Here is a 26,587-nt window from a genome sequence, read left to right on the forward strand (position 1 = left end):
GCACCGCAGTTCGCCCCAAGGGCTTTCTGGGCCTTCCTACCTTGTTCATTTTTCCCCGGTCGTTTCTGGGATGCCCGTTACGTCTGCTCTGCGGAAACACGAACTCTTGAGAACGGAGAGGCGCGTAATGTCTGCGCGGGAGATCGCTGCTGGACCCGCCACGCGAACGGTCACGTGACCGAGCCCCCGTCGCTCCGCCAGAGGAAGCGCCCGCACCGGCCGCCGGGGGTAACCGCGGTAACAGGTGAAACGCCGGCGGGCGTTTGCGAGGCCGCGGCCCGCAGCCCCTTCCTCTCCGTCAGCTCCGCTCGGTTGCCTTGGCAATGCATCCAGACGCACGGACCAATGGGAGCTGGGCTCAGCCACATTAAACAGGCAGCGCAGTGTGATCGGGTATTTAAATCGATCCCCGCAGCCCAAGGCAACGCAAAAGTTTCTCAGGGGGCCGACGAGCGAGGATCTCCTTCGCCGCGCCGTGGGCTCCCCCCTCTCCACCCCCCTCTCCACCCCCCCACCCCCCTCTCCACACCCCCACCTCGCCGCCCCGGCCGCCCAACAGCAGCACTCCTAAAGAGCTCCTTCGGGGATGGCGTCAGTCCTCAGTCCGCGCGGCGCTTCAGGATCCGGATCGCCCGTACCGCCATTCTGCCGCTCAGTTTGAGGACGTGGCCCCCCCTCTGGCCTTTAAAGCGCGCGCTACGGGTACGCGGGCCGTTCGGGACTCTTCTGAGGAGGCGTCCCCAATTATTTAGCACTTTTTAAAAAAGCGTAGTGAAGTAAAGTGAAGCCCGGGTTTTTGTGGCTCTCTCCGGCTCCATAAGCAATTAAACACGCCGATCTGGACTCGCATTACAAAAATGTCACCTTTGCATTTTAATTAGCTTTCCTTTTTTTCCTTTTTTTAATTCTCCGGCGGAATTTTTATTAAATGTTATGGAGATTAATTTTAAAGACGTCGAATGCGATATGAATGTCATAGAATGTCGGGCGGGGTTGAATTATGTGGGAGAGGGCGCTTGGATTTTTACGCGCGCAAAAAAGCACGACCCTTACAGGTTCTCCGGGTCTCCGTCTGTCTAAATGTCTCTTCCGGCGTGGACCGTCTTGGTTTACTTTCAAACGTTGAGCTGAGGAGGTGTGGGCCAGCCCATAATCGGTAATGTCTGGAAGTCCGCCGCACAAGAACCCCCGATCCCGAAGACGTTGTTGGCCGACGGCAGGTTGCGTAAGTGCGGGCGCATGTATTTGCATTTCCAGAATGTTCTGGCGTCATTCCACATCGCGCCGCGTCCCACTCCTGAGGTCTCTCTCTAAATGCCTGATGACTCCGTTGCCTGGGAGACCCCCAAAGGCCACCCTTGTTAGTGTGTTTTGGCAGAAAGTGATGTATTTAAATGAAGGTTTTTTACCCTGGCAGATACCTAACCTTAATAAATTAAGCCCACTAGCCACTCTCCGAAGCTAGTCAATAGAAAGTGCTTTTCCCTGATATTTGTCTTGAGGGGATCATTTTTATTTTTTTCTTAAGTGATGGATACATTTACACAGGATATTAAGCGCTGGAAAATTAATGGGGCTCGTATCGATCTTCAAATTACCCCGGGCAACGAGTGAAATGAATGCAGGTTTGCTCCGAGGTGCGGCTCTTCCCGGGCAGCGGCCAGCGGCGCGACAGCACTATCCTTCTGCGCTCGTCTTTCAGCCCGCGTGCCCCCTCTCCCATGCTAAACACGTTAGCACGGGGAAGGCTAATAAATAAAAATGCGTGCACTGACCCCCCCTCCACGCTATCAAGCTAACATGGGGGGTGGCTAATGAATAAAAATGCATGCACTGACCCCCCCATGCTAACAAGCTAACATGGGGGGAAGCTAATGAATAAAAATACACACACTGACCCCCCCTCCATGCTAACAAGCTAACATGGGGGGAGGCTAATGAATAAAAATGCACACGCTGACCCCCCCCCCCTCTCTCCCCCCCCCCCCCCCCCCCTCCCTCCGCAGGCCATTATGGCTCAGCTTCCCCAGGAGCAGAAGGCTCAGATCGCCGCGCAGGTGGCCAGCTTCCAGGAGGAGAAGAGCAAGCTGGACGCCGAGGTGTCCAAGTGGGACGACAGCGGCAATGACATCATCGTGCTGGCCAAGCAGATGTGCATGATCATGATGGAGATGACCGACTTCACCAGGTGAGAGCGGCCCCGCCCCACTGTGACTGTGACGCAGCTTCACCTGCTCTCTCTCTCTCTCTCTCTCTCTCTCTCTCTCTCACTTTCTCTTGGTCTCTCTCTTTCTCGCTCTGTCTTTTTTTACACTCTCTCGCTCTCTCTCTCTCTTTTGCTCTCTTTCTCTCGCTCTATCAGTTGTCTCTGAAAGTCAGGGGTTGCAGTGAAAAATGCATATACAAGGCTTTTAAAATGTCAGCCCCCCCCCCCCCCTTACAGCATTTGCATAATTCTGCCTCCGACCTGCCGGTACCCTGTTTAGCTGGGCTCTGTATTTATAGATTCACGTAGGAACCGGAGGTTTTTTCCAGTGGAGAGCAGCGTTACGCTGCTCCTGCGCATACGTATGCGCATCCTCCCCGGCCTGCTTCAGATGCAGGGATTTCTGCCACCCTCCGGTCCCTGCACGGTGTGTGCATGTGTTCGTGCGTGTGGGGCCGAAGGAATATGCATGTGTGTGTGTGTCGGTGGGAATGTGTGTGTGTTTGTATGTGTATGTGTGTGTGGGGTGGGGGGGAGCGTGTGTGTGTGTGTGTACGCGTGCGAGTATGTGCGTGGGGGGGGGGGGGGGTGGCGGGGGAGTGTGTTTGTGTATGTGTGTGTGTGTACCCGTGCATGTATGTGCGTGGGTGCCTTTGTTGTTTTTTTTCCCCTCTTCCTTACATGCTGGTAGACATCACAGTAGCTATGGCAGCTAATGTCACCAGGGCGACAGGTGACCGGCTGAGCACAGCCGCCGCCCGGCCAATCCCACGGGCTCGGAGAGCCGTCTACGTTCCGCACTGGAGGATCAAGGGAAAGGGCTGCTTCATCCAGCGTCGCCCTGCTGCATGCTAATGCCATGCAGATGTATGCAAATAGACCTGACTCTCACAGCCAGCACGGGAGAATATGGACATGTTTTGATTAAAATGCATATCAGCTCTCTGTGTGTAGACTGTGTGTGTCTGTGTGTGTGTAATTTATTATACTGCCATTATTATTATTATCATTATTATTATTATTATATTGTTGGCATCTTTTGTTTTGTAGAATCTGCTGTGTGGTTTGGGTTAAAATAGGTTCTAGGTGTTGTAGGCAGGTTAAATTGCAGAGGCAGGTCTAGGTGTTGTAGGCAGGTTAAATTGCAGAGGCAGGTCTAGGTGTTGTAGGCAGGTTAAATTGCAGGGGCAGGTCTGGGTGTTGTAGGCAGGTTAAATTGCAGAGGCAGGTCTAGGTGTTGTAGGCTGGTTAAATTGCAGAGGCAGGTCTAGGTGTTGTAGGCTGGTTAAATTGCAGAGGCAGGTCTAGGTGTTGTAGGCAGGTTAAATTGCAGAGGCAGGTCTAGGTGTTGTAGGCAGGTTAAATTGCAGAGGCAGGTCTAGGTGTTGTAGGCTGGTTAAATTGCAGGGGCAGGTCTAGGTGTTGTAGGCAGGTTAAATTGCAGAGGCAGGTCTAGGTGTTGTAGGCAGGTTAAATTGCAGAGGCAGGTCTAGGTGTTGTAGGCTGGTTAAATTGCAGAGGCAGGTCTAGGTGTTGTAGGCAGGTTAAATTGCAGAGGCAGGTCTAGGTGTTGTAGGCAGGTTAAATTGCAGGGGCAGGTCTGGGTGTTGTAGGCAGGTTAAATTGCAGAGGCAGGTCTAGGTGTTGTAGGCAGGTTAAATTGCAGGGGCAGGTCTAGGTGTTGTAGGCAGGTTAAATTGCAGAGGCAGGTCTAGGTGTTGTAGGCAGGTTAAATTGCAGAGGCAGGTCTAGATGTTGTAGGCAGGTTAAATTGCAGAGGCAGGTCTAGGTGTTGTAGGCAGGTTAAATTGCAGAGGCAGGTCTAGGTGTTGTAGGCAGGTTAAATTGCAGAGGCTGGTCTAGGTGTTGTAGGCTGGTTAAATTGCAGGGGCAGGTCTGGGTGTTGTAGGCTGGTTAAATTGCAGAGGCAGGTCTGGGTGTTGTAGGCAGGTTAAATTGCTGGGGCAGGTCTGGGTGTTGTAGGCAGGTTAAATTGCAGGGGCAGGTCTGGGTGTTGTAGGCTGGTTAAATTGCAGGGGCAGGTCTGGGTGTTGTAGGCTGGTTAAATTGCAGGGGCAGGTCTGGGTGTTGTAGGCAGGTTAAATTGCAGGGGCAGGTCTGGGTGTTGTAGGCTGGTTAAATTGCAGAGGCAGGTCTAGGTGTTGTAGGCTGGTTAAATTGCAGGGGCAGGTCTAGGTGTTGTAGGCAGGTTAAATTGCAGGGGCAGGTCTAGGTGTTGTAGGCAGGTTAAATTGCAGAGGCAGGTCTAGGTGTTGTAGGCAGGTTAAATTGCAGGGGCAGGTCTGGGTGTTGTAGGCTGGTTAAATTGCAGAGGCAGGTCTAGGTGTTGTAGGCAGGTTAAATTGCAGAGGCAGGTCTGGGTGTTGTAGGCAGGTTAAATTGCAGAGGCAGGTCTGGGTGTTGTAGGCAGGTTAAATTGCAGGGGCAGGTCTGGGTGTTGTAGGCAGGTTAAATTGCAGGGGCAGGTCTGGGTGTTGTAGGCTGGTTAAATTGCAGAGTCAGGTCTGGGTGTTGTAGGCTGGTTAAATTGCAGAGGCAGGTCTAGGTGTTGTAGGCAGGTTAAATTGCAGAGGCAGGTCTGGGTGTTGTAGGCAGGTTAAATTGCAGAGGCAGGTCTGGGTGTTGTAGGCTGGTTAAATTGCAGGGGCTGGTCTAGGTGTTATAGGCAGGTTAAATTGCAGGGGCAGGTCTGGGTGTTGTAGGCAGGTTAAATTGCAGGGGCAGGTCTGGGTGTTGTAGGCAGGTTAAATTGCAGAGGCAGGTCTGGGTGTTGTAGGCAGGTTAAATTGCAGGGGCAGGTCTGGGTGTTGTAGGCAGGTTAAATTGCAGAGGCAGGTCTAGGTGTTGTAGGCAAGTTAAATTGCAGGGGCTGGTCTAGGTGTTGTAGGCAGGTTAAATTGCAGGGGCTGGTCTGGGTGTTGTAGGCAGGTTAAATTGCAGAGGCAGGTCTGGGTGTTGTAGGCAGGTTAAATTGCAGGGGCAGGTCTAGGTGTTGTAGGCAGGTTAAATTGCAGAGGCAGGTCTGGGTGTTGTAGGCAGATTAAATTGCAGAGGCAGGTCTGGGTGTTGTAGGCAGGTTAAATTGCAGAGGCAGGTCTAGGTGTTGTAGGCAGGTTAAATTGCAGAGGCAGGTCTAGGTGTTGTAGGCAGGTTAAATTGCAGAGGCAGGTCTAGCTGTTGTAGGCAGGTTAAATTGCAGAGGCAGGTCTGGGTGTTGTAGGCAGGTTAAATTGCAGAGGCAGGTCTAGGTGTTGTAGGCAGGTTAAATTGCAGAGGCAGGTCTAGGTGTTGTAGGCAGGTTAAATTGCAGAGGCAGGTCTGGGTGTTGTAGGCAGGTTAAATTGCAGAGGCAGGTCTAGGTGTTGTAGGCTGGTTTCATAGGCATTCTCCCAGCAGCAGGTCCTCCCGTCTCATGAATAAAACATGCCCCGTCCCTCCCCCTGTCCGCGCGTCCAGCGACCTCCCGCCGCCCACTCTGACTCTCGCACACCCCATCTGCGCAGAGGGACGCTCGGGGTCACCTTGCGCGCACAGCAGGGGCTGCCCTGCTGCTCGCAGTAGACACGGCATCCCCCTCCCCACCCCCCCCCCGAATTCACAGGCTCGCTTCCTGGGGAGGAACGGGCGGGGACACAGTCCACAGCAGGGCTGGGAGGGGGGTCACGGTGCCCTACCTAAACTCCAGAGAGGGTACAGGCGGGACCATGGAAGAGGGACAGGAAGGTAGACGTGCGTTTGTAATCCGTACCCTTGCCTTGGCGTAAGCGTGCCTTGTGGAGCCCGGCTAATAAAGCAGAGCTGGAGCGCGAGCGGAGGAGGAGGCAGGACGGGGGGGCACGACCTTGGGCCGAGAATAACGGCCCCCGTAAATAGAATTATGCAAATGAGCCGACGCGGCGAGGAACGCGGGGAACGTCCGTGTCGTTAAAGCCGCATTACGCGTGTGAAGGGCTCGTTCCGGGGACAGGCGTGTCAGCCCCGCCGCGTCACCGCGCGCAGAATAACCCAGCGGTAATCCGCCTGTAAATACTTTATTTTTTATAGCCTTTTCCGCCGCGGTGTGTTGTGGCGAATAAAAGGCGCTATGGTGGTGGTGGTGGTGGGGGGGCGGGCAGTTTTAGCCTATCATGTCGATAGCGTGAATTGTCAGTGCAGCAGGCTGATGGGGGCTGGGGGCTGGGGGCGGGGGGGGGGTACAGAATGGTCCATCTGCTGCGTGTTGGCCCGATCGCTTGGCGCTGGAGCCCAGGTTACGCCACTTGCCAGGACTCCCCTGTGGCACAGACATGGTGTGTGTGTGCGGGGTTGGGTTGGGGGCAGGGGGGTGCTGAAGTCTCTGGGGGGGGTGGGGCACGGGGCGGGGGTTTAGGGCCCGACCTCCGGAAATCACCGGGCAGCCGGGGGAGGGGAGGGGGCTGGTGGCCGTCCAGCTGGTCTCGTGCTCGGCCAGTCGGCCGCGGCCCAGATCAGATGCTCCGATGGGGGGGCGGGGAGCGTGGCGTCCCGCTCTTGGCCCCGGAAGCCCGTCTTTAATTGCCTGGGAATTTAAATCGCCGTGTCCAATGAGGGTGAAATTACTCGGTGGCTGAGCCTGAGCTTTCCGGAGCGTTCCGTGCTCGCTAAATGACGCGCCGCAGTCGGAGAACGGGCCGGCTGCCGTCACGCGTGCCCAGCTCCCCCCCTCCCAATTCTCCTGTGACCTGTCCCAGAATGCACCATGTCCTGATTCTCACTTCTTAAAGCAGAACTGTTGAAGAGTGAAGGCGTGTTTCTAATAGACTGTAGTGTGCCCACAGAGTGAAGCAGTGTTTATAATGGGCTGTGATGTGACTGCAGAGTGAGACCGTTTGTAATAGGCTGTAATATGACTGTAGAGTGAGACGGCGTCTGTAATAGGCTGTAATGTGGTGGTAGAGTGAAACGGTGTCTGTAATAGGCTGTAATATGACTGTGGAGTGAGACGGCGTCTGTAATAGGCTGTAATGTGGTGGTAGAGTGAAACGGTGTCTGTAATAGGCTGTAATGCTCAGTGATGCTCTCTCCTCAGGGGTAAGGGACCTCTGAAGAACACGTCTGATGTGATCAGCGCAGCAAAGAAGATCGCAGAGGCTGGATCCAGAATGGACAAACTGGGCCGTACCATCGCTGACCAGGTGAGTCCCCTTAGTCCTGCTCTGTCCCTGGCCAGGTGAGTCCTCTTAGTCCTGCTCTGTCCCTGGCCAGGTGAGTCCTCTTAGTCCTGCTCTGTCCCTGGCCAGGTGAGTCCTCTTAGTCCTGCTCTGTCCCTGGCCAGGTGAGTCCTCTTAGTCCTGCTCTGTCCCTGGCCTAGAGAGTCCTCTTAGTCCTCTCTACGCCTGGGCAGGTGTGTCCTCTTAGTCCTGCTCTGTCCCTGGCCAGGTGAGTCCTCTTAGTCCTGCTCTGTCCCTGGCCTGGTGAGTCCTCTTAGTCCTGCTCTGTCCCTGGCCTAGAGAGTCCTCTTAGTCCTGCTCTGTCCCTGGCCTGGTGAGTCCTCTTAGCCCTGCTCTGTCCCTGGCCTAGAGAGTCCTCTTAGTCCTCTCTACGCCTGGGCAGGTGTGTCCTCTTAGTCCTGTCATGTTGTATCATTCAGCCAGGAGAGTTCTCTTAGTCGTGTTCTATCGTAGGCCTGGTATGTCCTCTTAGTCATGTTCTATCGGCCTGGTATGTCCTCTTAGTCACGGTGTATTGTTGGCCTGGTATGTCCTCTCAGTCTTTCTCTATCCCTGGCCTGATGTGTCCTCTGTGACATTGGTGGTGAGCTTGCGTGGGATAATATGAGTGTATCTGTCCCTGCGTTTGACCTCCTTTGAGAAGAACGGTTCGGTACGAAAGCAGCGCTCTGCTCAGGAAGGGAGGAGGCCGTGACGAGGAGGACTTCCTGTTAACGGGCGTGACATCTGGCGGCGGCGGGTCAGGGCTGCGGAGGAGGCGCAGGTTTCTGGCGCCCGGGCGGAGACAAGGGGGGGTCGTCTGCACCGTGCTTAATTATCTGAGGGGGAGAGGAGGCCCTGTGCGCTGCAGCTGAGCACTATCGCCCTATCGCCATCCACGTCTCCTGCGCACGCGCTCACAGGCAGCTCCCCGGGCCTATCAGAACGCGCTACGCTGATTACCAACGACATCATTTCCCTCCTGCCTGTGTGTCTCCGCTCGGAAGCCCCACTGGGCGGTTCAGTGTTAATGCCAGTTTTGCTAAGTGCAGAGTGTGGAGCCGTGTTAGTGACTGGTACCTGTCGAGAAAAAATCACTTCAGCTGTCATGCAGTTATCTTCTTTTTTTTTATTAATATCAAACTTTTTGTTAACTGCGTGTGATCCAGAATGTTTGGGCGTGTGTGTGTGCGTGTGTGTGCGTGGGGCACATGTAGAATGTGGTAAACTGGATCTTAACGCATACAGCTACACGGTGTTTGAAGCTACGCTACGTTTGATATTGATGATATGCATCACACTTGGTTTTTATGTGGCATGTATAAGAGGGACAGTACAGCCCTTCCCTCCAGTTAAGCAGGACTTGAAACATTTTCCGCAGTAATGATTTAGCATATATGCATATATATATATTCCTGCTTGATAAGCATGTCAGTTCCGATGGTGCGCTTTTGAGATTTTATTTACGTGACTCTATGATCGTCCTCGAATCGCATTCCTTTACCTCAGTTTCCTCTGCTTTATAGGGCTGTAGCTGCGCTCTCCGGCTCTGACTGTGTGTGTGTGTGTGTGTGTGTGTGTGTGTGTGTGTGTGCGTGTGTGCATACGCGGTCAATTCAGTACCGCCCCCTGGAGTACAGTAGGGGAATTGACCGTGTGTGCACGTCCGCGCTTGTGTATGCTCAAGGTATGCTATCGCGTCTGTGTGTGTGTGTGCTTGTACGTGCTTTCAGCTGTGTGTGTGTGCATGTGTCTGCTGTACATCATTGTGTGTGTGTGTGTGTGTGTGTGTGTGTCTGCTGTACGTCATTGTGTGTGATTGCGTGTGTGTATGTGTGTGAGTGACTGTGTGTGTGTGTGTGTGTGTGTGTGAGTGTGTGAGTGACATTGTGTGTGTGTGTGTGTGTGTGTGTGATTGCGTGTGTGTGTGTGTGTGAGTGACAGTGTGTGTGTGAAGAGCATGTGTCCTCTGAGTGCTTCCAGCCTCCACACTGTACCCGCGGGGGGTGGGGGTGGGGGGGGGGGGGGGGGGGAAGCGTAGTGGGGGCATTAGAGATTCATGGGAACTGAATCTATTCAAAGTGCAATTCTTCCTTAATTAGCTGCTTAATTACCAGGTGGCAAGTTTTTAATTTATTTACGGGCGGTTATTTTTAGAGCGCTCGTCACCTGCTGCAGGAGAGCCGCGCCGCCAGCAGAGGGATTCTCCCGGCTCAAATCTCCCCCGGAACATTCTGGCGAACCGCGGCTCTGCCACGCCGCGCGCGGGCGACCCGCGCCTCTCGCTCCTCCCTGCTGCCCCTCTCCCTCTTACCGCGCTCCCGCCGGAGCTGCGGCCGCCATCGGCGCCACGCTACCGCTCGCCGAGCTCGTCGTTCTCGGGTTAAGGGGGTAACCGGCTGCTCGTCGGCGTCGAGGGAGGAAGGGGCGGGGTCTGAAACTGATCACACGAGTGTAACGGAACCCCGTTAAAGTTTTAAGGCCCGGCTCCGCCACGCGGCAGGCAGGACGTCGGCGGGGATGTAGGTCAGTACCGAACAAAGGAGGCCTGCAGCCGAGTGTTATTAAGAATTTACAGCCTCCCCCCTCCCCCCACACCCCCCCCCCCCCCCCGCCGGGCGAGAGCTCCGCCCCAGCCAGGCCCCGCACGAATAATGGCGTGTAATTGGGATTTATAATGTAAATGCGCGGGCCCAACGCGGCGTCTCGTAAATCTGTCTGAGCACGCTCAGAACCGGGAGAGAGCACGGAGGAGGAGGAGGAGGAGGAAGGGGGGAGGGGGCGTTGGGCGCACGGGCGAGACAGGGCGCGTGAGAGAGAGTGGTGGGAAGGGGGCGGGGCTTGGCACGCAGCGCCGCGCTTTAGCGCCCCCCCCCCCCCCCCGGTGATGTACGCCGACATGCAGAGGGTGTACCGCTCCCATTTGCATTCGATCAGCGGCGGATTTACGGCCCGTTCCCGCCGGTGGCCCCGGGCCTAATCCTGGCCCCCCGGACCTGTCCGCTCGGCGCCGGGGAGGCCCGTAAATCTCCCATAACCCCCCGCCCCCCCGCCACCAGCCGCGACGCCCCGGAAAGAGCCGGAAGGACACCGGCCGGTCGGCCAGAATTCTGCCCTGCCGCGAAGCCCCCCCCCCCCTTGACTGATTAAACCCTGGATTTGGCCGGAAACCGCCGGTCCGAGCGCCTCTGCTGATCGCCTCTGCTGATCGCCTCTGGTCCGCCGCGCTGATTAAACTGCGATTGGTCTGGACCCCGATCAGATCCCCGCGTCCCCCAGCAGGACGACGCGCCCAAACGTACGCGCCGTCCGACACACGCGTTCGGCAGTCACACGCGTGCAGCGGCACCGCCCCGCCACGGCCGTTGACCACCTGAGAGGTGTGGCTTTGAGCGGGCGGGCACCTGGCGCTAAGCGACGCCGCTCTCCTCAGCCCTCCCTCCCTCCCTCCCTCCTTCCCGGCGCTCGTACGCTCGGAGCCGCAGAGTCCGCTCGGCGTCAGACCTGCGCATTTATTCATTTATTTATTTTAATGCTAATTATCCATTTATATAAAGTTTTATCATTTATCATTCACTCCCGTCCTCACCCTGCATAAAACAAGAGCGTCTACTGTGAACTCCATTTGGCCATGCTTTAATTTCAATTAGAGCTCGCAGCTGCACCACCAACGGTAGCCAGTGAGTAATCCTCACTAACCCAATGTTCCAGCGGCACATGCTCGTGTGAGTGTCTGAGTGTGTGTGTGTGTGTGCGTGTGTGAGAGAGTGAGTGAGTGTGTGTGTGTGTGTGTGTGTGTGTGTGTGTGTGTGTGTGTGAGTGTGAGAGTGAGTGTGTGTGTGTGTGTGTGTGTGCGTGTGTGAGAGAGTGAGTGTGTGTGTGTGTGTGTGTGTGTGTGTATGTGTGTGTGAGAGTGAGTGAGTGTGTGTGTGTGTGTGCGTGTGTGAGAGAGTGAGTGTGTGTGTGTGTGTGTGAGAGTGAGTGTGTGTGTGTGTGTGTGTGTGTGCGTGTGTGTGCACGCGTGCACGTGTGAGTGACTGAGTGCGTCTGTGTGTGTGAGTGTGCGGGTGTGTGTGTCTGTGGGTGAGAGAGAGAGTGAGAGTGTGTGGGCACCAGCGCATTTATATGTGTCTGAGTGCGCCTGCAAATACACGTTTGTGTCTCTGCGCCGATCGCGTTCGCGTGATCAATTACACGTGCCTGGAAATCGCATGTTTCCCGAGATTGGCTTTAGGTATCCAATTAGATCTGCGAGCGCTTCTAAATCCGGGCGTCTTATTGCAGGCGCGTTTATGGGCTCGTCTGTGTTTCCTGTAATTGATCGTTTTTCACCGGTTTATGTTCCACCGCCTGGAGCCGCCGCGGGGACCCCCGCCACACGCGGCCTTCCCCTCCGCCTCCTCGCCACTTCTCACCGCCGTGGCGGTGGAGCCCAACTCCGCGCGAGCCGCCCCCTCCCCCCCCTTCCCCTTCAGTCGCCCGCCTCGTCTGCGCTAACTCCGGCTTCCCGTGTCCGTCTCCGAGCTCCGTGGAGAACATCGCCGTGCGAATAATGCGCCACGGCGTTATTTTTATGGGATGATCACACCTAGAAATAAATACCCAGTGAACGCGCTAGCGGCGCGGCGCTAACAGGACGCTTGGCCGCGCCGGAGCCAGGGGGGGTTGCCGAGCGAGCCTCGGCCCCTAATTGATATTCGCGTCGTGGGCGTTTGACGGACAGCTTGCGAGCGCAGGCCTAATTGCGCCATGTGACAGCGGGCATCTGTGGTGATATTTTTGGTTAAGCGGGCAAAGGCCCTCCCCTCCCCGGGACGCGGGGGCGGGACGGAGGACGGCTCTGCAGAAGAGCTGCAGCGTGCCCCAATCGGCACAGGCCATTTACACTTAGCGCATCAGATTCTGCTACTGAATCTGATACTATTATTGTACATAAATATATTATTGACCAGTAAATGAGTTATTTGAATGAAGTCACCCTTCCTGCTGTAACGTTGGCTTTTCACAGCTGAGGCATTGTTTGGGTAGACTGTGGGGACTGGATGCCCTTGAAGCTGTCTCTTTGTTACCCACGCGCTGGTGTTGCACCTTCCGCCCGCAGGCGGGCTGTGAAAACCCCACTGAGCGCGCTCTCTCCGCCTCGAGCACGATAGTGCCGCACCCGAGCAGGTAGGCTCTGTGCACATTCACGCGACGCGTTGTTTATTAAGCCACGCCCACTTCCAATACATGCCTTTTACACGGCTACCCTCCGAGTCCGGCTGTATCCTTTTACACGAGGCGAAGTAGGCCTCGTCCACAGCACGTGCAAAGTTTGGGATTTGATCCCGCAGCCTCCAGTCTACTCACTGCTGTGCTACAGTGCTTTCTTGGAAGGATACTTCTGCCTTGAATTCAAGGATACAGTTTAAGCATTGACATTTTTCCCTTTAATGTGCTCTCAACATTGACAAAATGAGCTATATTTTAACTTTTATTCCTCATTTTATTTTGGCAGTATGGCTCCCCGGGGCCATAATTATGCAGTGGCTTCAGCGTCCCTCTTGCAGAAACGGCCCTGTAGAAAGATGATGAATTTCTATTTTTTCTGCGCTGTTCTTCAAGGGCCGTTGTTGTTGTTGTTGCTTTTATTATTATTATTATTATTATTATTTTCATCAATAATAATAATAATAATAATATCAGTAATTACTATTTACGCCTCTTAAAGCCTTAACATTGTTCAGCATTGTGTGTTACTGCTTGGCAATGAGTGGAGAGAGAATCATATTCATTGTTTGTATATGATATACTCATACTTTAAAATAGTACATACTTGCTTTTTCTTAGAGTATGTTACTTCCGAGTTGTGCTTATGACCAGTGTTCAGACCTTACGGCACGTTGGGTTAGCGTGTCTTTCCCCTGGAACGCTGGCTGTGCGGTTTGTCACAGCAGAACCTGCACTCGGACGCGACGCGCTTCAATTATTTACGTACGCGGAGAAGGTAGCGTGCGGCCTCGACCTGCGCGGGCGTACGCAAGGACCCTTCCCAGCATGCAACTCAGCATTCGCACCCCTCACCCACCCCCACCCCCTAAACAGGAAACGCATCATTTCACTCTGCGGAGTCCCTGGGGCGCGGGGCTGATTGAGGTGCCCGCGCTCGGGGAGCGGTGGCTGCTGGGATGGCGGCATCGCTCAGAGTCGCCCCCGCGTCCGCGGCTTGATTGCGCGCCAGTCAGGCTGGCAGCCGGGTCTGGCGCTTTTTATGGGGCAGACCAATTCATTTCAGGAGCTCGGACCACTGACAGGCGCTCCCTGCCAAGGCAGTGCCCGTGCCTTTTAAGCAAGTTCATATAAATATGTGATATTTTTATTGTTGTTATTTTGCATTATTTATGAATGTGTTTGAACGTCGGTACTTAACCGTTCGAGCAATGAAAGTAAATGCAGCAGGTGTGGGGGGGCGGGAGGGGGCGGTGTTCAGACGTAGTGCCAGCAGCAGGTTCTGTATCAAAACACTGATTCGCCCCACACACACACACAGACACACACACACACACACACCCACCCACACACACACACACACAGACACACACACACACACACACACACACACACACACACACACACACACACACACACAGACACACACACACACACACACCCACCCACACACACACACACACAGACACACACACACACACAGACACACACACACACACACACAGACACACACACACACACACACACACACACACAGACACACACACACAGACACACACCCACCCACACACACACACACACAGACACACACACACAGACACACACACACACACACACAGACACACACAGACACACACACCCACCCACACACACACACACACACACACACAGACACACACAGACACACACACCCACCCACACACACACACACACACACACACACACACACACACACACACCCACAAACGTACACACACACACCGTTCGCCCACGTCTGAGTCAATACATGATTTAAATAATGGAACAGCCCGGCCCATATTCATGCATTTATATGCGGAGCCTTTGCAAGGAGACCAAATTGATCGTGGCACTGAAGGACAACAGGGCATGCGTTTAGGGCGGAGAAATGAGGTGTGATTGGAGGGACGGGTCCCCCCCCTCAGGTTTATAAGATGAAGCTTTTGATTGTTTTTTTATTTTTATATATATATAGAACACACACTCCCCCACCCCCCCCCCCCTTGTGACTGTAAAACACTCATCAGGGTCCCTCACCTTTATTACCCTTCAGGGTGACCCGGGGATGAGAGGGATGTGATGCCGGAATCTTCCACGCGATGGACACGGGGCCGGTCCCGTTTGTCCTCACACCACACACGTGCGCGGCGCGTTCGTTAGCCTGATTCTCACCGCCGCTCTGATGCTGGTGGCCCGCCAGCGCGCGCCGTGCTTGGCCGTTTTCCGCAGGTCTTAGCGGCCCCCTCCTGGGCTTCGGTAAAGCGGTGCGGCCCCGCGCTTTCGGCCTTTCCGATCCCCCCCCGCCCCACGCTCCCCCTCCCCATCCTCCTCCCCGGGCGAGTCGCGGTTAGCGGCGGCGCTATCCCGCCTAGCCCGTTGTCAGAACGCGGCGGAAGAACGGAGCCGTGGCGGAGGCCCGTAACTCACCCGCCGGCGGATTAGAGGACGCGTCGCGCGTTTAATGAATCTGAAGTCTGCCCGATTTCCCCCCCCCCCCCGTCGTAAATCGCGAGCGCGTCCTGCCGCGGCGACGGCGGCGGCGTTTTTAATCAGCTCTGAGGGTTTCGATGATTCGCGGCGTCGGACCCGGGTCCCGAGCGGGGGGCCCCTTTGGCGGAGAGGCGGCGGTGTCGGGACCGAGGTGCGGTATCCGGGGCAGTGTCCGCACCGTAACCGGGGGCGAAGGCAGATGCCAGTTTTTACTATAACATAAGCGTTAAATGCATCCGGCTGTTTTTCGCAGGGGTGGATTTGAAGCGTCTGCTTCCTCCGTGCGTATTTGGATTTAATCCGTTTGTACCGTTAAATTTGTTTGATCTTTTTTTAAAATAATTTTTAAAAAGATTTTAGAGCAAAGACCCCATTGATTAAAAAAAAAAAAAAAGAATAAATACAGCTGGTAAATGGAGTGTGTGGGGGCTGCTGTTAGCAGGGTTGTGTGTGTGTGTGTGTGTGTGTGTGTGTCTGTGCAGCGTGTGAGTTCTGTAAGCCTCCCCAGGTCAAGTTGTCAGCTCACTTCAGATCCACACCCCTTCCATTATCACTTCGGCCAGCCTGCTGTGCTGTTACCCGAAACAGAATAGCCCGCACGCGCTCAGTGCGGCCCCCCGCCTCGGCCAGACCAAAGCCTGGCGCTGTCCGTCCGCCTGCCTGTCTGTCTGTCTGCTCGTCTCGGAACCTGAAAGCGCTCCCCTTCACATGACCATGGATGTTTCGCCTTCCCCGCCAGCCTCCTCCATCGCACGGCGCGTTTGTATAATTCGACGCGCGTGAGTCGCGCAGGTACGGATGACTGGCGCGTCTTCCCCGCGTTCCTCGTCGGGATCATTGCGGATTTAGACTTGACGGGAGATTGGACGCGGTGGTCGCGCGGCCGAGCGTCGACTGAGGGGGGCGTGGTCTGCCGGACTCCCCGCTCTGAAAACGAGCGGGTAGGATTCCGTACCCCACCTCACTGTGCAGACAGCGGCCGTGCGAATGCTCGGGGAATAGAGGTGTCTGCCGCTCTGGGCCAGGCTCCTTGGAGGCACGGACAGGAAAGCGGTACTGTTCCTTTAAGAATCCGCGTCACTGCCAGCTCACTGCTTTAAGGTCCCCGCGTCTTCCCGCTTCTTCCCCGGACAGGGGAGGCCCTGTGGGATACGGAGTCGCGATTGAGCGGGAATGGGGACAGCGCTCGTTACTTCATGGTCCCATCGCAGCTGGCGTCCGGTCTCGTAAATGCCACGGCCGCGCTCGTGAATGGTTCATTTCAGAAGACCGGCTTTTTTCGGGGTCACGAGGTCGGAGGTCAAGGTCGCAAAGTCAACTGGTGTATTCTTCCCCTGCTTTGTCCACACTAGACTCCGGACAGTGCGGGTTGTGTCCGTATAATACAGCTAGTTGTAATTCTCAGCATTATTGAAAGGCCAAACCTCAAGGTCACGGAAAGCTTCCAGTGCAAGTCGAAATTGGAAGTTTATTTCCTGGAAACTGCAGTTGAGTTCTGAGGCTTTTTCTCACACGCGTGGTTTTTTTTTTTTACCCAGCGTATGAGCGGCTAAGCCGTCCAGCATATCAGCGGGACGGAACATTCCAGCACCCTGCTCAGAAACGTGTTTCCCTTCATCCAATAAATGTTCAACACTTCCAATGCACATTCTTATATACTTATACACGTAGCATCAGACATATTCTATTACATGCGTGCAGTCGCACTGGGGCTTGTTTAAGCATTAGACACTGTACTGAAGAACAGTACAGGGTTTCTTTTCCCAGTTGACAGACTGTAGCCATGAAAGAATATGCAGTCGGTGTTGTTCCTGATATGAAAGCGATAGAGAGGGGGCTAGCTGTGACACTGCATTGTCGGTGAGTATTGTAAATTAGCATTTCCATCCCATAATGTGTCCCGAAAGGTCAGAGCTGACTGTCGTAGTAATAGTTCTCTCTGTCTCTCTCTCCCCCTCGCCCCCCTAATATTTATTTATATTTTTAAAAATATAATTTTAAATGTAATATGTTATATTGTTTTATGTTTATAGTTATGGTTCTCTCTGTTTTATTTCATAAAATTTTATTTTACTTTTGCTCTTTTACTTTTGGTTTGTTGCTCAGTGTGTTTTTTTGTGGTAATGTAGCAGACATAGGTTTTGTTTTCTTATATTTATTGTCCAGAGCTATAATGGAAGAAAAAAAGTCTCTCTTTCGCTTTCTCCCCCTCCCTCCCTCCCTCCCTCCGGGCGGGAGAGGTGGCGTTTTGGGTGATGCGGCCTGACCTTGCTTATTTTAACATGCCGGCCCACACACACACACGCACGCGCACACACACGCTTCCTGCGCGTGCGCTCGCCCGCTGCAGCGGCGCTTTCTCCCACTTGTAGCGCTCGGGCCCGGTGCTCCCAGCTGCCCCCCTCCCCGCCCAGACCCGCCTTCTCTGAGCCCGCTTTGTTGGAGCTGTCGGGGATTTCGCAAGGCTTCAAAAACGCCGAACCTTCTTCTGGTCCTGCGTGGTGCTTTTTTTAAATTTTATTTTTTTAAGGGAGCAACAGATCGTTCTGTGCAGCCCTGAGAGTTCATTCTCCCGCTCCACGTTCTCTCCCATCACCCCCCTCCCCTTCCTCCTCCCCGCTTCGGTCCCCTTCTGTTCTGACGCGCCTCCCCAAAGAGAGACGGCCCCTCCCCTCTGAGGCCAGAGGGCGGAGCGCGGACAGAGCCACGCCCTGTCACAGTCACTGCTCCGCTCCTCCGCTCGTCGCTCTGTCCGTTTTCCCAGTGCTGAGAGAGGGATGATCCCAAACAAACTCCCCCTCTCCCCCCCCTCTTGGCACGTGATTGTTTGGAGGAGGGGAGCATTGAAGGCTGATGAATCGCACCGGAGGACTTTCAAAACGTTTAATTTTAAACCGTCCAAAAAAGAAAAAAAAGAAAAAGTGCACAGATAACTACCGAGGCGTCATTAGTATTCTTGCTGTGTTATTTCAGTCTCTGCAGCACACCAGCAACCAGCCTGCCTCTCTCTATTTCTCTCTCTCTCTCTCGCTCTCATATGCTCTTGCTTTCTCCCCCATGCTCTCGCTTTCTCCTTCTCTCTTACCCCCCTCTCTCTCATCCCTCCTTCTCTTTCTCCCTCTCTCTCCCTCCTTCTCTCTCTCTCTCTCTCTCTCTCTCTCTCTCCCCCTCTCTCATGCTCTGCTGTGCATACATAGGGAGTAGTGAGGTGTAGGGGGAGGAAATCAGTAGGGAGAGAGAGAAGGGGGGATGAAAGAGGGAAGGGGACAGAAAAGAGGGGTGGGCAAAGGTTGAAGGAAGGATGCGATGAGAGAGCGAGAGATGAGGAGGAAGTGAGCTCTGTGTCCCCAGGCAGGGTGATTTAATAGAATTTAGAATTCCGTGCTTTGTCTCAATCAGAGAGAAACGTGAATGAGTATGTAAAAGCAAGTGCTCCCTGTGTGTGTGTGTGTGCGCGCGCGTGTGTGTGTGTGTGTGTGTGCGTGCGTGCAGGAGAGAGGAAGGTAGCAGGAGGGGGCGTAGAGTGTGCGTGTCTGTGACCCCTCCCACACAGCCAGGCTGTCAGAAGACAGCGAGGCTTTTTTAAAATGCGCTGCTTCTGAAGGGGCTCTGCAGTCTGAGTCTCCGTCATGCATAACCCACGTCAGCAAACACCCGCACACCTGCGCGTCCGCGGACCGCTTCGTGCGGTCTGCCCTCACCCCAGCCGGAGGCGCCGCATTTCAGAGGCTCTCGCTCTCAGCTGTTGATCCGCTGGGGGGGGGGGGGGGGGGGTTGCCAGTTTAAATCCCCAGCGGGAAGCATCTCGGTTGCTGTATTTGAAAGGAACCACCCAGCTGGGTAAATGGATCCAGTGTAAATCTGCATGCCGAGTAGCACGCCCTGGCTTTTCCATGCTTGGGTGGGGGGGGGGGGTGGAGGGAGGGGAGGAGTCACAAAAAGTCAAAAATAGAACTAGCACTGATGTCACCTGTGGAATCAATGCTGAGAGGTGTGTGATCCCTCTGTGGAGCTCAGCGTGTAACCAGGGGCCATTAACGACGGCCGCATCGCGCACTCCGCACTCCGCATCGCGCAGCAGCTCTTCCTCCAATCGTCTGCTTCGGCCCAGTGGCGACAGACCAATCGCAGCCGCCCGGACCGAGAACCTGTTTGGGCCAAATGAGAACGGAGAAGATGGATGAGAGACTTTGGGGCTATTAGGCTGAGAAGCACCTCGGTGCATATTGATTTCAATAATCTTATTTATTTTTACTTACTGTATTAAAGCCCGCTCTGAAGTTGAGTGAACACCTGATCTCAAGGAAGAAAAACAGTTAAATTTGTTCCTTGTTTTGTAGTAATGTTTATAATAATTAAGTTCCTTTTAATGCAATGTCGTGTGCCCTGAAGTGCTTTATTGGTAACATAAACTGGTTATACAATGAGTAAAATAATCATGATATAATAAAGAACGCCCTTTAGTCGCTTGCTGTTAATAAAGAACAGGGAAATGAAAGAAAAAATATAAAAAGAAAAATGAGTACAACTGTAATGCCATATCATAATGGCCGTTCTGCTGGTTATGTGCAGCTAAATAAGGTTAAGAAAAGAAATGACTTGGTAGAAGGAATAAAAATCTTTTCTTTTATGTTCTTTACTTCTGCTGGTTATGTGCAAATAAATTAAGTTAAGAATAGAAATGCCTTTTGATAGAAGAAATAAAAATCAGTTATTTTATGTCCTTTGCTTGTCCTACCGATTATGTGCAGCTAAATTAAGTTAAGACTAGGACTGTCTTGGTAGAAGAAATACAAATCACATATGTAGGAACTGGGCTCCTGCAACCTTTCTTCCAGAAGGCTCTGTTTCAATATCTTTGCGTCACAGTGTCTCTTGCAAACCAAAACCTTCACCCTATGAGGGGATGGAAAATATTTTCTTTTGATTGTTTATTCTCACGGTTTTTCTGCGCTCTGTGAACGCGAGCGAGCCTAGCCTGGTTTCTGGTGTCGAGGGTACTGATGCGGAGGGAACGACGGCTTATTTCAATATATCTTCCGCCCATCCAAATAAACTGATGCTCTCTCTGTCTTTCTCTCTGCATTTATGTATGTGTAAACACATTTAACATCTGCTGAAGGACTACTTCGTCCACGACCAATTTCCAAAAAGGGCATAATATTTGCCAGAGTGATGAAAGATTTTGAATGATTAATTTCACGCTGTTTGGATTTAGGGGTACGCGAGCGCTCGGGTTTTCTGGTATTGGTGGCTTTGACTTGACGCAAAGGCGCTTTGTTGGTCACCGTTTTCTGAAGCTTGAGACCGGGTCAAAGTGAGCGATAAGTGTGGCAAAAAGGATCCTCGAGACGCAAATTGCCTCGCAGTCAAAAGGCCGTGACAGGGAGGGCCTTCTTCCTCAGACTTGCAGAAGAGAGAAGGAGAGCTGAAGAGGTCGAGTGCCTTCAATTCAAGGAAGGTTTTTTCCTTCAAACGCAGTTGGTGTCCTTCACCAGGGACGGGTCGATTGGGGCGTCCGTGTCATGTGACACCGTTGAGTCATGCCTGTCCCCTCCCCTCTCCTCCCGCAGTGCCCGGACTCCGCCTGCAAGCAGGACCTGTTGGCCTATCTCCAGCGCATCGCCCTGTACTGTCACCAGCTCAACATCTGCAGCAAGGTCAAGGCCGAGGTGCAGAACCTGGGAGGAGAGCTGGTGGTGTCTGGGGTGAGTGCTCCGCCTGCCGTCCACCATGCTACGTCCTCCCCCCTTCTCCCTGCCCCCCCCCCCCCCCCACCCCAAAATAAAATCTATAAGACCTTGATCAGGAGTAGAGGCTACAATTTCTCTAACATTTCTCACTCTCTCTCACACTATGCTCTCTCATGCTGTCTCTCCCTCCCTCTTCGCATGGTAACAACTGTTGTCATCCGAGCGGTTCAGGCGGCATTCTGGCCTCGCTGCCATTGGCTGTGAGGTTTACTGCATCTGTGTTCGCTGACTGCTTTCTCGCGAAAACGTTTGCACCTCGCACGTGCTTCTGATTCAGTACGCAAACCGTTACCATGGACGCACCGGCCCCGACTGTGGTGATCCAGCCCACGTTAGAGCTGAGAAGTAACACAGCCACATATGCCTGCCTTACGCCTGACACCAAGTCAAAACAAATAAGCAGTTTTCTGCATCTAGGCCCAACAAATCAAACAGAAAGGTGTAGAGGTAAAACCATGGAGACCTCAGATGCACACCTGCACGCTTTGAGCATTGAATAAGCTGTATACCCTAACTCCATGTGTTGCAGTGAGATATGGTGAGCAATGATGAACATAATAAAATAAAATTCACCTACCTAGGATGTTCTTACTCAGAAAGTCCCCCTGGATATGGTTTCTGTATTGGCTCTGGTTCTAGGCCAGGAATCTATAACTCTGGTCCCACAGGGACCCCTGTTCCTGCTGTGTTTAGGTTGTGCAAAATATTAGTCGCTGATTGCCTAAAGGCCCCACACTTCGTTTCCAAAGCCTTAATTGGCTGCCAAATGAAAGGAAGAAGAAAAGAACCTGCAGACACTGTGGCCCTCCAGGACTGGAGCCTGTCAACCCCTGGAAGGCTCAGTGTAGGCTTGTTCTGTCATTGAGAGTGCTGCTGCACTCAGCATAGTGTACACACCGCCCCCCTCCCTCCTCCATCTCCCCCCCCCCCCCCCCCCCCCCAGCGTCCTAACTCTTCACTGGTAATGCAGGCACTTCACAGCTCATGTCAGGCGAGGAAATGGCGTAATTCGTTTCAAAACTTTCGCACTAAACCGATGACGGAGATAACTGGATTCATGGCTCCAAGAGGCCGGTTGTTTTTTTTTTTTTTTTTCTTCCTCCATGTTCTATTTTTTATGGGAAACCCATGGCAGCATTCAATGTGAAATAGTGTTTTTAAACTCCGGCTCATCTTTGTAATAGTCTCTCACACACACAGGCTGGGGACTTCTCTTTTCCCTGGTAATTTGACACTGCCTTTCTCCCGCTTGAAACTTCTGTCCTGTTCATTTTTGCCAAGACAAAAGAAAAGGGAAAATTAACTGATCATTTACTGATTTTACAATGCATTGGTTCTTTGAAAAATTATGTGAGTATGTATTTTGCAGCACAAACAGTTAAAGGTTGCCATGTAAATCGTCTGCATAACTTCATGTGATGCACAACATCCCTCCGTACTGGAGTCTATAAGCAGTGGACAGACATGGGCCTCTTCCAGTCCTTGTGCTATTCTCTGCAGTTAGACCTCTTGGAGTTCCCCAAGGCCCTGTTTTTGAACTCTCTTATTTTCTCCCTTATATTCAGACTTATTTCTCTCTATGGTGTTCTCTTTGTCACCCTGGGAGATGCTGAAGTTATTTTTTTCTGTTTATTTTTTTATTTTTAAAGGATGATCTTCTGGGATTTGCTGTGACTGTATTAATCCAGGAAGCATCTCTCAGATCATGCGTGCCTTTCAGTAGTTATTCACATAAGCAATTCTCGCTGAAATCCGTGTTTTGTTCTCTGTGCAAATGTATCATTAGCCCATTTGCTGGCTTTAATCTGATTGTGCCCCCAAGTCATTTACAGGAGTTCTTTTGTGTTTTAAAGCGTCTGATTTATGTAGAAGCAGGAACCGCTTTGCAGTCTTTTTTTGTTTAAATATAGGCGCTCGCGCGTCAAAGAAAATGATGGATTCCACCTCGTAACAGGCCCGAGCCCGTATTTAGAGTTTTAAATGTAACCACCAGGAGTCGAAGTGAAGGCGGTTATTAAAGTCACGTTATCGAGATTAAATTAAAACGGCAGTTAGTCACTGTCACGCTGCGCTTTATTTTTAGCCTGTTTTGTTTAAATAACAACAGCAGAACCAAACTCTGTTCATGTTAGTGTTCATATCAGACTCAGGTTTTCCGCCATCGGGAGCAGGAGCATGATGGTTTTAGCTTACGGCTCCCCCTCTACCCGTCTCCCCAGGTGGACAGCGCCATGTCCCTGATCCAAGCCGCCAAGAACCTGATGAACACGGTGGTGTCCACCGTGAAGGCGTCCTACGTGGCCTCCACCAAGTACCAGAAGTCCCTGGGCATGCAGTCCCTCAACATGCCCGCCATCTCCTGGAAGATGAAGGCCCCCGAGAAGAAGCCACTGGTCAAGCGCGAGAAGCACGACGACGGCCAGACCAACAAGGTCAAGAGGTCCTCCCAGAAGAAGCACGTCAACCCTGTGCAGGCCCTGAGCGAGTTCAAAGCCATGGACAGCATCTGAGTCCTCGTCTCTCTCTCTCTTTCTCTCTCTTTCTCTCCCCTGCCCGCCCCCCCTTCCCTCCCCTACTCTGTTTGTTGAGAAACAGCTAACTGGAATTAAATATGCAGAGAAAATGATTTTTGTTTTGAAATTTAGATGAGGCCTTTCTGTCTGTCAGAAAGCATTTCAAAACATTCCCCTCCCTTGGTAGAGGTTCCGTCTGTTTGATTTACAGTTCAGTGCAACTTATGCCCTATCCCCCCCCCCCCCTCCCTTGTTCTTCAAATTTCTACACAATCTGCAGTCTTCAAAAATTGCTGTTGACCATCCTACACTGAGGTTTAGAATTGATATAGGAAGGGTATTGAGGTCTGAGGTCAGGTTTTTTTTTTCTCCCCTGGGGAGGGGCTCATTTTCTAAACATTTAAATTAAGAGCACATTAATAGTTTGGCTTTTACTGGCTACTTTCACGTGTATTTACTTGGGTTTGCTCGTGTATTTCTCATTTTAACATGGGAGATTTTTCTGAAGAGGTTATAGACCATTATCCATTGTAATATGTGCAGCAGGTAATTTTGAACGTATGCAAGCTCTAAAATGCCTTATTTACTTTCACAATAATAATTCTAGTCCCTTTTGAAGAATGGTTATGTAGAACTTTTGTAGCCCAAAGCCCATTTTTCTAAAAGTATATTTTGTACCTATAACAAACTTTTTAGCTGGTAGTTATTGTTCTTGGATTTTCAAATGGTGTACCAGTGCAACGCTGCATTGCTTTTTTGGAAGACTCAAAGTTTTAAAGTGATTTTTATTATTCATTTAATTTCTGTCAGTTCCTTTCCTTCTAGGCCTTTAACATTAAATACTTTAAGGAATTTTCATAGTTTGCAGTTGTTTAGTTGTGTTGAGCAAAATTGATTTGGTATTTGAATTTCCTCCTGTCAGACCATTGTAATACTGTAATTAACACATCGTGGCTGACTTTCATGCTTTAAACTGCTCAATAGCTCACACAAACACCTGTTAAATGTCTTTTTTATCACCTGAGGGATCAACCAGATACAGAGTTGGAGAATGCCTAAGCGTTATCTACTGTACTCCGATCACTATTTCCATTGGAGAGGATCCTTATAATGGTCCACTCTGATCAGTATTCCATAAGGGAGGATCTTTATAATGATCCACTTTGATCACTATTCCTATAGGAGAAGATCCTAATGATCCACTCTGATCACTATTCCCATAGGATAATATCCTTAAAATGATCCACTTTGATCACTATTCCTATAGGAGAGAATCCTTATATGATCCCCTCTGATTACCATTCCCATAGGATAGGATCCTGAAGATGATCGAGCTCTGAGCAATCCCCTTGTAGAAAATCCTTTAAGGTCAGTTCCAAAGAGAGGATCCTGTAATGTAAACTCTCCACCCTCAGGTCATATGATCCCCACAGGTTTCAACTCAGGTGGGCAGAGCTAATTACACCATTAACATTCCTGGGCACTGTCATGACTGAAAGTTTGACAGTGACGATCCAGCTTTGGTGACTGTTTTTATTGTTATTTCTGTTTTAAATCACAGCGTAGACTGCCTTTGGGCCATCTTGAAGCACTCTCTTAGTGCTTTTTGTATTTATTCTTCATTAATTGAAATCTCAGCTTTAGAGAAGTAATCTCGCTGTCTTGGGCTTGTGTTGGGTGGGGGTGGGGGGGACGTATTTTGCGTAGTTGAAATGCAGTGGAGTTTTATCGAGTGTGTTTCTTTTTTTTTTTTTCCCCTGGAAATAGAAGGTTACTTAGTGCAGGGACAGCGTTTTTGTGGAAATAAGGTGGCCTTTGATGTTCCAAGTAAACTGGAAGTGCTGTGGACCGTGTCACCGAGACGTGTGTGTATGTCAAGTCTGTAGACGGCTACCTGGCTTTGAAGCGGTGCCACCTCTATCTCTGCCTGAAACACGTCGGGTTGTTTTATGACCAAAAACAGTGGTACTGATTGCAGAGGTCCTGACAGAAGTGGTGTAGGGAATCCCCCCCTCCCCCCCTCGATTTTTGTAATGTTCAGTGCGCATTATAGCGTGTTTTTGGAAGTGGGTTGTGTACCGATCATTTTCTGAAATGCCCCCTACCCCTTTAAGCGAGATCTGGACCTACGTTGTACTTTGTTGCAGGCGTTTGTGACACTGTTTTTTTTTAAATTTTTTTTTTACTTTTCTCCACTACACACTCGTACGCCTTCGTTTTATGTATTAAATGAATAAATCAAAATGAGTAAACTCGTGTCTGTCACTTTTTTTATGAATCCACTGAATATAGGAATTTCCGCAGTCTTCTGGAGAAATGGAAGAAAAATAGCCTGCCGTTTGAGAGACCAGACAAACCTGTCTTTCTCAACATCGCTTTCATGAAGGCTTACAGCCAAAACAGGCTGTGGCCGTGTTTTTGTGATATTTGATATTTTTCGTGATAAAATAAAAACTTATTTTTTAAAACTTCTGTTTCTCTTGAAGATTAATTCAATTTCTTACATATAGCACAATTTTTTTTTTCATGCTCCTTGGTAGAACTGCAAGGTTGTGCCAAAAGGATATTTATTGTAAAATAGTATAGCTGTATAATACAGGTATAGAAATAGTCGGTGGGTGAACAGGATAAATTGGAACAACTACAGTCAGTATGAATTTGTTTTCAAAGGCATTAACAAGACCAGTATAAATCCTACTGAAATTTGAGGATTTTTTTTTTTAGTCATGTTTAATGTTACTCATTGTGTAGTTACATTGTAATTAAAATGTAATGACTGTGTACACATGCCTTGTTCCCTGAGTACAGTCCATGCTTTAATAAGCCTGCCTACAAGCGTATCCTGAACTGTTCTCCAATTACGTGAGCTGTGTAACCATACTTATCTACGTTGCTCTTACACAAGCCTGGCTGCCAGTGAAACTGCTCATTTGCCTGTGGTGTGATTATATGGCCTACTTAACATTAGACTCAACCACACATCCAAATGGGTAACATTATGCATTTAAAAAAAAAAATAAATCCCACATTGAACATACACAGTTGGACACCGGGCCTCAAGAGAACGATCTTAAAGGCGCTATTATTCCCTCGATTAAAAAATGAGTGCTTTTTAACAAGCCTGCCGGTTTGATATAACTGGTGACGACTGCCCTCTTGCACATTTTCCTACATTAGTCCTTCCCCTGGAGAAAGCAGCCCTCATTGGGC

The 26,587-nt window shown here is 51.4% G+C and overlaps 1 protein-coding gene across 1 annotated transcript in view; it reads left to right on the forward strand.

Moving 5' to 3' along the window:
- Positions 1 to 25,629, forward strand: part of ctnna1 (catenin (cadherin-associated protein), alpha 1) — a 113,162-nt gene extending 87,533 nt beyond the window's left edge. The window contains exons 15-18 of the mRNA XM_035409060.1: positions 2,007 to 2,188; positions 7,275 to 7,380; positions 20,685 to 20,819; positions 23,084 to 25,629. Coding sequence (XP_035264951.1) covers positions 2,007 to 2,188; positions 7,275 to 7,380; positions 20,685 to 20,819; positions 23,084 to 23,374 — 714 coding nt within the window. The 3' untranslated portion in view covers positions 23,375 to 25,629. The remainder of the gene's footprint in view (positions 1 to 2,006; positions 2,189 to 7,274; positions 7,381 to 20,684; positions 20,820 to 23,083) is intronic.
- Positions 25,630 to 26,587: the final 958 nt, after the last annotated feature.

This window comes from Anguilla anguilla, chromosome 3 (assembly GCF_013347855.1).
Source record: "Anguilla anguilla isolate fAngAng1 chromosome 3, fAngAng1.pri, whole genome shotgun sequence".
NCBI classification, from domain to species: Eukaryota; Metazoa; Chordata; class Actinopteri; order Anguilliformes; family Anguillidae; genus Anguilla; species Anguilla anguilla.